Here is an 11,684-nt window from a genome sequence, read left to right as displayed (position 1 = left end):
TCTCCATAAAAGAAAATCCATAACTAATATCAGAAAGTACACCAGCTTCGAGTCCAGCTTCCATGGTGGATGTCAAAGAAGGCATGGGATTTTGATGCCTACAGGATTAATACAGGTTGGACAATGTCACTCAACCCTTGGGCCACGCGCCCAGACGACGCCCCGATATTTCGACTAATAGCGGATGGCTCGTGGACTGAAATTTTGCAGCACATGAAAGAGAATCATGCCTCTTTCTGGGATCGCAGAGAGGACGGAAGCACACTGTTACATGTAAAGTCTACCCATACGTGGCAGAGCTTCACTTCCCAACGAACGCAGAGCTAATTGATGCTGACGTATCCAGGAAGCATTACGCTGGGGCCGCGTTGATATAGCCGCAAACCTGGCTAGAGTGGGCCTAAGTGTCGAAGATTTACGTATTCGAGAGCGCGGCCCCTTGTTGGAAGCGATGAAGCCGTGGAGAAACTTGCCAACAAACGACCCAAAGGTGATGGAACTATTCAGGTTCATCGCTTCCCGCGGATGTCTAGATGATGCAGTTCAGCACGCAATGGCTCCCAGACGCAGCATTTTTTTCAACCCGCTAGTGGACTACATCTGGTGCATTCCCGGTCTGTTTTCCCTCTTAGTCCAAGAAGGGCTACCGGAAGGCCACCGACTTTCACTACAGGACCGATTTGCTTCTCTCCAATGGATAATCGTCGACCCTCAAGTCCTTTCCTACGAGCTACGCTGCGGACCAGGCGTAGATCCGGCTGCTTTTAGAGCAACGGTCATGTCTAGAATGAATTGGGCTTCTCTGATTGAGTTCGCCATCCAATACTTTCGTCACTCTTTCGATGACACTTACAACGCATATCCCTCCGAGAAGTTTGAAAAGTTTGTGGACAATCACAAGTTCCGGTACTGGAGAGAACTGGCACGATGGATCTTTACAGATATAACGATCGAGCAACTTAGCCAGGAGCATGCCGTGGGCTTCAGGGGTCTGATTGCTACACCCCTTTTGGTGGGACTGATGGAGTATTATTCCGACTACGAGTCGCCCCGAGAGAAACGTCTCATGTTGCGTCGTATGTCACGAGCTATGACGATGTGGCTTGAAGATGTTCAATCTTCAGGCGTAAATTTGTTAGAATACAGCAGGCATGAGCTCTGGTTATACGAGACGAATCATCCGCTAAAGGATATCCGATGGGGAGGAAATGGCCTGGAAGACTGGGTAGATATTCACCTCGCCAGCCTTCAACCCTGGGGACCCCAACTGGCGTCTTTCGGTTTTGGGCCCCGGCCAGAAGACTGGAAACTACAATGGGATCTTGCTGCCGAGGAATGTGCGGGGGACTTTTGGCACCTGATTGATAACCCGCATCTGCATGTTCCTGGAGAATGGGTGGATGATGATGGAGAAATAGCGGGAAGTGAAGCAGAGGAGGATGATTGGGTCAAGTATAAGTGGATGTGGGATGATGAGTAGACAAGTTATGACGTGGACTGAATCCTAACAGGGTCTTGGAAGACCGAAGCCGCCAGGGTCTTATTATGATCATTATAATTATAACGAGTACATTACTGTGTATAGCATAGACAAATTCAGGTTGTCGTAGTTGTTAAGATCGTGTTTACTTGTTCCTTGTCGAGGGTCCTAGGTCAATAGAGGCCTCAGAGCAAAGTGCTGCGCACATTACCTTTAATTACAAATGGACAAAGCTGTGCCTCGGAGGGCGAGAAGGCTTGGATACCGGCAAAGCACATGTGCTGGCAGCTCACTCGATGCTTAAGCATCATCAGCTTATTCGACTGCTTACCTCGACATAGCCGCTTCCGCTTTGGCTTATTCGCACCTAGGTGCACAGTGATCAGACAGAGCGAGATAAGTAAGAAAGTGTGTAGGAGATATGTTAGAGTACTGTGCTAGAAGGATTAGAGGATATGCTTTGGGCTAGGGCTAGATTGTTTGTCTGGGACGCACGAAGGCTGGCTTCCTGTTGCGGCTATTCTTACTGGAATATCTGCACAAAATGAGTAAACGTGCTACTTCTGAGGAGGATTTGACCTATTGATATTTACCACCGTTACTCCTATTTTATAGTTGAACTTATATAACTACAATCTAATCCGGAAAGGTTTTCATTCACAAAGACCGGGATACCATTTGTCGCTGAAAAGAACGGGGCTTGGCTGCAGGAGAACCTTGTCCTCCCACTTAGCTTACCTTAGTATGCTTCGTTCTGCAACAAAAGGCGCAAAGAAAAGCCGGGTGCCTATAGGGCTCTAAAACGGCGAGATGGATTGCGCCATTAGTTTTCACAGCTGTGAGGGACGAAAAAGGGTGGGAAAGTTGACAAAGGTACTCCTGGCAAGTACTTCGCATCGAGGTTAACAAAGTACAAAAGTTCTCTTATACAGTCCGTTGCACTGACAGCGTCCAAAAATCGAGTTTTTACCCCCCTAGGGTGGGGTTAATGCAAACCCATGCTAAACTCCGTTTTTTTCGCTGGGAAAATTACAACGGTCGCATTCAGCTGCATTTAGCCACCGTATCGTCAAATCTACTCATTTCAACGCGTCAGTATGGCGCCACGTCTCTCAAAACTCCAGCTGAGGAAAGTTAACCTACTTCTTCCCTCTGTTATTCAAACCGACGAAGAAATCGCAGAGGCGGTTGGCTGTAGCCAACGAACGATTCGACGATGGCGTCGTCGATTCGACATAACTGGCGAGGTAGAACAATACCCTCGAAGGCGTGAAAGCCAGCAGAAGATGGAAATACAGCATCGGAACGAACTTCTCGAATTATTAAAGTATCGTAACGACCTCCTATTCGAAGAGATGCAAGAATTCCTATACGAACAGTTCAACCTCGAAGTCAGCAAATCAACGTTGAGCCGCCACCTCCACGCAGCTGGCTGGACGAGAAAGAAAGCCCACATAATTGCTTCACAACGAAACCCAGAATTACGGTACGATTGGTTATATCGTATACGTCGATACCACCCAGAACAATTAATATTCGTAGACGAATCAGGCGTTGATAAAAACACTGGAAGAAGAAGGACGGGTTGGGCGCCTAAGGGTCTGACGCCAACGCGGTCAGTTCCCCTCGAGCGAGGTCAACGGATACAACTGCTGCCAGCACTCGCAATTGACGGTATCGTAGACTTGCTGGTATATACTGGATCGACGAATGGCGAGGGCTTCTCTGCGTGGATACAGCAACTTCTACTGCCAAAGTGTGGAATATTCCCTGGGCCTAAGTCAGTGATTATAATGGATAATGCTTCTTTTCACCGGCAAGGGGATATACGGCAAGCGTGTGAGGCCGCTGGCGTACGCCTCGAATTCCTCCCGCCGTACTCACCTGACTTTAACCCCATCGAGGAGTATTTTGGCGACCTCAAAAAGCATGTAAAAAAGACATTCCGTACGTGGAATACTAACGAACTAGACGAGCGTGATTTTGCTGAGTTTCTCCGCGACTGCGCGCTTGAGGTTGGGCAACGTCTCCCACAGATAGCTGGGCACTTCCGTAACTCATATATCAACTTCGACGGCACACAGGATATCTTCTGTGACGCTATGACGAGTAGCGATATGTATATTGAGGCAGGAGGAGAGTTGAATCCACCTCTTGTAGTAAATAGTTGTTGAACTTGTAGTAGGAGAAGTAGGAGAAGAAAAACATGAATAATGCCTGTATTTACAACCTCAAGTCAGGCCTATAGTGAAATAAATCGTATCCGTGGCGTATCAAAGTGCTCTGCTACCTACCTAACGGTCTTTGGGTTGATCCTCCGGGTGTTGCAGGGCAGCTCACATCCACAAGCAAAGCTTTCCGCTAGCAGTAGTCGCTGCTATTTATCCTAGTTTAACCTCCTCTTCCTCTTGGGTATAAGGCGACGATATATAGTCTGAGACTTCGATCGGATTTTGTTCGGTATTAGGAGGAAGGATTGGTGGCGGCGGCGAGGAGACGAAGAGGTCTAATTCTAGTTTCTGGTTAGTTGACGCCGTCACTTCCGTCAATATTACTCACCACCTCGACCAAACTCAATATCGCCAGTTGGCAGCGGTGAGGAGATCCTACCCGCTGGAACGCTTATTTCGCCTACTTTACTAGCGCTTCGTTCGATATTGCCTGTTTCTCCGAATCGCTCGTCAAAAAGTCGGTTATACACTTCGTCTTCAACCTCACGGTCAACTGCTGGCTTTTTCGTTGCCTGTACGAGTGATTGTACAGCGGCGAGAGGTTCGCTCTGTTGGAGGTAAAATTGCTGTGTTGTAGTGAAAAGTTTGATCGATTTTCTCACTGCTGCGGTAAGTTGTGGTGAAAACCCTACCTCCTTGAACCAGCTGTCTGGGTAATCACGAATAACGCGGAGACTGACTATTGAAGCCTTTAACGGAGTAAATTTCACTTCGTCAATACCCAACTTCTTGCCGTTCACAGCTAGAAACCACGAAACGAACTCATCAACTTAGCGTGTTGCTTTTGAGGGCGAATCAGGAACAACTGGCGACGAAGAACGAATCGGAGCCTCTACTTGCCGACGGGCAGAGTAATCACCTGACTGCGGTTGAAATTGAGGCTCAAGATCCCAATATTGGGGCGGCATCGTTGGCGGCGGCAACTTTGGCCAATATTGCGTTGGGCCGCCTGGCGGAGGTAGGCCATAGAAGTTGACTACTGCGCTATTATTATTGGCAGTATTTGCTGGGTCTTGTGTGTCTGAAAGCCCTCTATTAGCAGACTTTTCACCTAGGCTATTTTGGCCTCCTCGATTTGCTGATTTATCGGGCTTTTTCATATCGCGTTGTTCACGCTGAACAAGATCAACAATTAGGCGGGCAGGCGGGTTTGATATTGATACGCCTTCCTCGCCCTTCTGAATAGCTTCTTGCCACTTCTCGAAATCAAATACGGTCAGTTTATAGTGTTTTCTTGCGTTGACCCAGCACCAGTTAACTGTTGGATCAGCTGACGAGGTATTCTGACAGGTTGCTGAATCGTTACACTGATTATGGCGAAGAAGGTCTCGAAATAACTTCCTCTTTCGATCGCCTTCTGTTTCAATCGCTTGAAGCATCGTATTTGTTACAGTCTGACGTTGACTAAGTCGAGACGGTCGCCCTCGTGGTGATCCTACGCCTTCTAGCTCTCCTACTGCGGCTACAGTAGGAGTGACAGAGTAGGCCAGTTCAACATCGAGAAGAACCTCACCAAGGCGACTATTCTCGATAATTTGCTTCGAAATATCATACCATGGAACAACCGGCCAGTTGCCACTGTCAACAGCGAATTCTTCGCGGTATACAATAGTTACTGCTTTTAATCCTATTCTTCTCCAGGCGATTTTCGTGGTAATCCAGCTCTTCTCGATATTATATTGTGCCCTTAAACGGGCGTCGATTCGCTTCGCCAAATCCCTCTCGATTTTCGACCACTGGATAATCAACTTATGACCAACTTCGCTCTCCTCGTCAAATATCCACTTGTATATAGTCTCAGGAAGCTTTGGCGGCGAGCGACCGCCTGAGAAGAGAGGAGTATACGTAACAGTTAAATTGATTGACTGTGGTTGCGTTCGTCGAGGAGTTGGGGTATCAGGTAAAGGCCGTCGACCAGGCCTTGCCGGCGTAACAGCAAAAGGATCCTCATCGAGGTTGAGGTTATATTGAAGTCGCTGGCCCGGCGTTGACTGCCCAATAGCTTGGTGTTCATAGTGGCCTGCCGGTTGGGTTTCCTCGACTTCGTCAACTTCGAGGTTTTGTTGAGTTATTCCTGTCTCTGTTTCTGCTAACTGAGCAACCCTCTGGGCTGGGGAAGGGATCACCACTACCCGACGGCGTCGAGGTGGCTTAACTGGGGTCTTCGCTGGCTCTGACGCCTGCGCCCTCGCCCTCGCCCTCGTACGTACGATAACTACCCTCGACGGCGAGCCGGTTGTTGTATTCGTCTCTAGGGCTTTTGCTGTTTTCAATCGCTTTCGCTTCGCCGGCCCAGTGGTATTATCAATTGAGGGGGCCCGAGCCCGCCGAGGAGGCATCACGAAAAGCTTTTCACGAGATATTGTAATTTACAGAGATTTCACTACGTGGGCCCCACGAAAGTGGCCCAATTGGGCTACAGTGGCCAGTTTACACCAGTTGGGCCAGTTGGGCCAGTTTGACCCCTGTTGTGATAGTTTACTGATTTTCGGGGTTAATAGGCTAAAATCCGATTTTTGGACGCTGCCAGCGAAACGGACTGTAACTGACTGCGTTTCCCACCCTAGATGGATGTTAGTCGAATTGTGGGTCGAGACCAATAGAAAGACCTCTGGTTTCTCCCCTCATTTCTTCAAACACACATGTAAACAACATCTTTATCCTCAACTACCACAAATCGAGGGCTCGAAGAGAGCTCTAATCATACAACGCATAACCATGTCAACCCAGCACCAATTCGACAAGTTCAAGACTCTCATACAGGGCGTTGACCGTACCTGGAAAGGCTTTGTCGTTGTTCGCACTGCATACGATCCTGACCCAGCAACAGACGCAAACCAATGGTCTGCTGTACTAGATAAGTTGCATTTATATGCCTCTGTAGACCTTGACATAAAATTCTTGGTTATGGATGATCGCGAGTTTCTGGAGGGCATGGACTACGGTGCCGTTCGGTCTCTCTTCAAAACATGGACCAAGGAATGCCGTCCGTGTGAGAACGAAGAGGGGGACGAGACTGGGTGGCCCTCCGGGGTGCGCCACGACTGCTGCCTGGTCATTGACGGCCCTGCCCTAGCATCTATCTCTGCCGCGCCTTCTAGACCGCCATCGCCACCATCTACGTATGGACACCTTGGTAAAGAAGCTGCAGAGAAGCCGTGGGTCGTAGTTGTCGACTCCCAGGCACCAGAGGAAGTGGGGTATATCGGCGGCGGACCGTACATGGGCTGGTTCAGAGCGGAAGTTTCTGCCCTTGAAGAGCTGATTCGGGAGCTTGAATGTTCCCTAGAGGTACATAGCAGATGCCGTCCGCGAGAGTATGATGGCCAGATACCTTTATTCAACGGCCGAAGAGGAGCAATGGTAGATCCGCCCGGCGGTGTTGCAGGCCGATACAAGTTTCCTCGGGGCACCCCAAGAGGCCGAGACGTTGCGAAGGCTTGGATTGAGGATATCAGAAAGGCTTTGGGCGATGATGCCGTTAGTGGCGTCCGCTTCTAGGGGCTAGATGCCATGTTTTGCTTTTTTTAAGGGCCAAGTGCTTGGATGTCTTGACCTTCCAGTAAAAGCTCTTACCTTATGTTGAAGTATATGGCCTCATGGAAAGAACTTCGCGACTGGGTATTGAGCACCTACCTCTGAACGAAGCGCATACCAAAGGCAATAATGTTCCAAGCCTTTTGCATCATCTCCAGCTTCCATTGTTGGGTAGTAATTGGAGCGATGGATTCAGTGCAGAGAGCGACTTAGGACCGTAGTATCTACTTCTCCAAGTGTATAAGCCCCCTTTTTTGTTCTTGACATACCTACCCTAGTTAAGCGCAGCACGCTTTGAACCTTTTTGTGGTAGATACGGAATTTACATTGGGAAACGCAAACAACAATAGTTTTGCCCCTCATGACAGATTTGACAAGGTAGATACTGTTTGCCTTCAATGTGCTATAGGAAATAGTTTCTCTGGAAAGATGAGCTGGAGTCCACAAGGCAGAGGACCACTATGTCAAGTTTAATAGTTCAGCCGATTACGAGACTCCCGCAAGATTAGAGTGTGGGGGTATCGGCATAGCCCTTGCAATTTGTGAAAAAAAGATAGTTTGATATTTTCCTAGCGTTGGTTGATTACTATGTGGAAATGGGGTAGGAAATATGTCCCCATGGTCTACTATTGGTGAACTTAAATTTTCAGGGTAGCAGGCTAGGCTCTGCAAGTAACGCCAATACTTAGTCTCTACAACACGGTTCATGGCTGAAGGCTAATCTATCCAACGTGGCCGAAGATTTGCCAGCTCCTGATTTGGAGGGTTAAAAGTACGGCTATGCGGCTGCGTCCATGCTTTACCATGTGGACGACTGGCCAATAGACACACGACGAACGTCGAATCTAAAAATCAATAAAGGGACCAAGGTCCAGGGCGGACATACACTTTCCAGGAACGACATGAATTGGCTCGACCAGGCGCGTGCTTGAAGCTCTTTTGCGTCTAATTGCCGTGTTGCCGTTGACATACAATGCCCTCGAGTTGTATGGATGTTTCTGGTCGTGATTGACTCATGAATGCAAGATGTCCGGTTTTTAGGTGCTTAAGATCATCGAAATCGGACAAATAATGACATTAAAGTCATGGTGACATCAGGGGTGCTCGAGATTGCACGCATCATGTCTCGGTATTGACACACCGAGGATGTAAACACCACGCTGATATGACGGGGACAGAGAAAGTCCCACATGCGTGACAGAGAAGAGCACGTCAATAGTACATAGCAGCACGCCAAAACATGATGATTTACCGTCCTCGGTAGCTTAGGAGGCACTCTCCTCTGCAAACGAGAAGGCGGTTTCGGCCGAAAACGAAAATGGAGACGGCAGCTTGCTTCGATTTAACAGACTAACGATGCGCGCGGAATGCCTAGAACGTTATCTTTTCGTTTTTATCTCAGGAGAAAAGGGGCTATGTGGCTGATCATCGATGGAAAGGCCTGCCTGGAATCCCTTTGGTAACCAAGGCAAGCTCGTGTGATTGCCCACAGAAAGGACGCTCAGGGGCTTCAGGAATGTCAAAAACCTCAAATCTTAATGCTAGAGGAGGTTATTCGCCGGTAGGGATGATGTGGTGGGAATGGCCGGCTGGGAGAGAATGCTATTGGAGGCTATTGGAATGGGGGATAGGCTAGAGCGACTCCATAGGCCGTGGTCTTTATCAGCCGTGTGCAGAGGCGCAAGTGCTCCTAGCCACACCTTTTTTTGTGCTTACAGTCGTCGTTTTCCTCAGACTAAGACATTGTGGCTTGCGACAATGGGGGGATATGAAGCCCAAGCTAGTAGGTTGGCAGGTGTTGCATCAGACGCACGCGTCGAATTCTTTTGCCTCTCATGCCAGCCAGTGCACAGAAACCGATGCGACCAAAATAAACATTCGGAATTTTCGCAGCGAACGGTAAATTCTCACAAGAGAATTAAACGTTTTTGACATGATAAGCTTGGGTAAAGTTTCAAATGTGCGTTTACGTCGTCCTAACCCCCTTTAGAACATAAGCTTCTCAAGACTTCGTGTCAGTTGAGGGGGGTTCGACCAGCAAAGTATTAGTGGGCATCAAGATTTATTTAGTGGCTCTTTTATGAGCCTAGGTAGCTCTGCCAGGAGGCGCCCCGAATCTAGAATCCAAGAAAGGAAAAACTACGATGTGGCTTGCCTGTTCTGCCCTGGGCCGATCCCTTTGGGGGTGAAGTATGGAGGGGGTGCTGGGAGACAAGGGCTCATGTAAGTCAAACTGATAGGCATGTACGAGGGGCCAAGCATATATAATACTCGAGTGACATGCAAATTATTATTGTCAGCTCTCCTTTCTGGTGTTTTCTCTCTCCCCCCTTTCCATCCCTTCGCCTGGATCTTGAGACTGCTGTTCATCGACCAACAATATGGGGACTCTTCTCAAAGGCGGCAGTCGCCCCAATCCCGTCCTTTTCGTCGTCGCATTCTTAGCTTTAATATCGCTGTTCGGGACATGGGATCTGCTCGTCAGGGTTGGTGCATGTGTTCTCCGCGACGCCCAATCCACATGCTGATGGCTAACATTGGGACGCAGAACGGTTATGACGAAAAGATACCGGGTGGTGATGCTCAGTTCGACTCCGAGGATCCGTTCCGGAACACGGGAGGCGATAGGCACTCGAATCAGGGAGACAACATCTATCCCTGGGAAGCATCCACGCAAGAATTTCCAGAGCCGCTGCCGCCTCCGCCCCCGGCCGATGAATACACGGCCGTGCTCACCGAGAACGACCCGGCACGCGTGGCCAATCTGGCGCCCATCGTGCTGCACTTCGCCTCGGTCCTGGGCCCCAAGTGGCCCATCACCTTCGTGACGCTCGAGGAGAAGTACAAGAACTGGACGGCGCCGCCGGCCTTCCGTCGTCTCGTCGACAACAAGCAGATCCGCATCCACTACCTGCCGCCGGGGACGGAATTCCCCTCGCACGAATCCGTCTCGCTCTTCCTCTCCGGGCCCTGGCTCTGGGAGCAGTTCACACAATACAAGCGCATCCTCATGTTCCAGGTCGACAGCATCGTGTGTGCCAACTCGAAGCACAGCGTCGAAGACTTTGTCGAGTTTGACTTGATTGGCGCACCAATCAAGCCAGGTATTGGGTTCGGGTTCAACGGCGGCCTGTCGGTGCGAAACCCAAAGATGATGCTCGCCATCTCAGAGGACCTGCAGAGGAGGAAAGAGACGGACCCCAACGTGCAGAGCGAGGTCGACTACGAGGACCAGTGGTTCTACCGCAAGATCAAGGAGCGCGGAGGCAAATTACCGGAGCCGGAGATCGCAGGGAGGTTTTCGGTCGAGACGCATTACTATGAAAAGCCATTGGGATATCACCAGGTGCAGAAGTTCCAGCAGGACCATCAGGAGGAGATTGACAAGTATTGCCCGGAGGTAGCGATGATTGGAAAGGGATCACATTTCCGGTGAAGAGGATATAGAGTAAGATGAGAGAGAGCGATATTCCACACTACATAATGAGAATTACAGTTGAGCAAACTTGGGGATGAGAAATTCTCATTCATGACGCGATGAGGCATGAGGTTGTTTTATTCGCCAGGCCGTCGACTTCGACGTTTCTGGGGTAAGGGGCTCAGGACTTCCTGATGACGAACTTTGTGAGAGAGAAAGAGAGAAGCCTCTATCTCGGGATATGAACCACGAGTTCCATTCTACAGAGCAGTAATAGCTGTTCTCAGATCGGGATCGCGATTATGAACCAACCCTGTCGGAGGTGGATAGCTAAAACGGGGTAACAAGGGTCTGTTTTATAGGGGAGCACCTCAAATATAGTGAACGGCCGCGACACCTCCGATGCAGGCTATATGTCACACGGACCACTGCATATATCGGGGCATGCATTCAACCCATGCACCCGGCTATTGTTTCCCATATAAAACTAACGGGGATGTCATTTTGTGCATGAAAACCTTCAAATCGGTAATTACCGAATAGACGGTTATATAATCAACCCAATAACCCCTAGACAGTCTCTAATGAATGGAAGCATCTTTTTTTACCCCATAAGTGGTGGGCAAATTGACTGCGTGACAGTTATGAGCCCAGTACCTCATGGTGACAATTACCAATTGAAAAACCGACTTCCAGAAGGGAGCAGTTCAGACTTATGCCATAGACAAGGGCACTCAATTGACGAAGTTACCGACCCATGAGACTTTGGCAGTCAAGTCCACCAAACAAAACATCAATTCCAATCACACAAGGCTGAACGTTGAAGTGTTGAAACATTCAATCACAAAAGAACTTCTGGTCATCAATTCATATCATCAACACTTATCAAAAAATCACAAAAAGTTCATCTCAACTCAGGGGGACTTACCACATCTGAGGAGTTGAACCCAGGACTCTTAACTTGAACCTTATATAAGTTCATGCTCGACCATACCACTGATACGCAGCCAGGAGGGTT

The 11,684-nt window shown here is 49.0% G+C and overlaps 5 protein-coding genes across 5 annotated transcripts; 4 read left to right on the top strand and 1 right to left on the bottom strand.

Moving 5' to 3' along the window:
- Nucleotides 1-69: 69 nt before the first annotated feature.
- CTRU02_203346 (ankyrin repeat protein) lies at nucleotides 70-327 on the top strand (the record flags this gene model as incomplete). The annotated part of the gene is made up of 1 exon (XM_070204193.1): nucleotides 70-327. The coding sequence occupies one exon, from the start codon at nucleotides 70-72 to the stop codon at nucleotides 325-327; it is 258 nt and encodes an 85-aa protein (XP_070061956.1).
- Nucleotides 328-2,577: 2,250 nt separating this feature from the next.
- On the top strand, nucleotides 2,578-3,654 carry CTRU02_203345 (uncharacterized protein; the record flags this gene model as incomplete). The annotated part of the gene is made up of 1 exon (XM_036723974.1): nucleotides 2,578-3,654. The coding sequence occupies one exon, from the start codon at nucleotides 2,578-2,580 to the stop codon at nucleotides 3,652-3,654; it is 1,077 nt and encodes a 358-aa protein (XP_036584088.1).
- An 827-nt stretch (nucleotides 3,655-4,481) lies between these two features.
- CTRU02_203344 (uncharacterized protein) lies at nucleotides 4,482-6,050 on the bottom strand (the record flags this gene model as incomplete). Its single annotated transcript, XM_036723973.1, has 1 exon — nucleotides 4,482-6,050. One exon carries the CDS (start codon nucleotides 6,048-6,050, stop codon nucleotides 4,482-4,484), a length of 1,569 nt encoding a protein of 522 aa, XP_036584087.1.
- Nucleotides 6,051-6,429: 379 nt separating this feature from the next.
- Nucleotides 6,430-7,212, top strand: CTRU02_203343 (uncharacterized protein; the record flags this gene model as incomplete). Its single annotated transcript, XM_036723972.1, has 1 exon — nucleotides 6,430-7,212. The coding sequence occupies one exon, from the start codon at nucleotides 6,430-6,432 to the stop codon at nucleotides 7,210-7,212; it is 783 nt and encodes a 260-aa protein (XP_036584086.1).
- Nucleotides 7,213-9,629: 2,417 nt separating this feature from the next.
- CTRU02_203342 (uncharacterized protein) lies at nucleotides 9,630-10,684 on the top strand (the record flags this gene model as incomplete). Its single annotated transcript, XM_036723971.1, has 2 exons — nucleotides 9,630-9,734; nucleotides 9,797-10,684. The coding sequence occupies 2 exons, from the start codon at nucleotides 9,630-9,632 to the stop codon at nucleotides 10,682-10,684; spliced, it is 993 nt and encodes a 330-aa protein (XP_036584085.1).
- Nucleotides 10,685-11,684: the final 1,000 nt, after the last annotated feature.

This window comes from Colletotrichum truncatum, assembly GCF_014235925.2.
Source record: "Colletotrichum truncatum strain CMES1059 chromosome Unknown Contig_0002, whole genome shotgun sequence".
NCBI classification, from domain to species: domain Eukaryota; kingdom Fungi; phylum Ascomycota; class Sordariomycetes; order Glomerellales; family Glomerellaceae; genus Colletotrichum; species Colletotrichum truncatum.
This window is presented reverse-complemented; position numbering and strand designations above follow the sequence as displayed.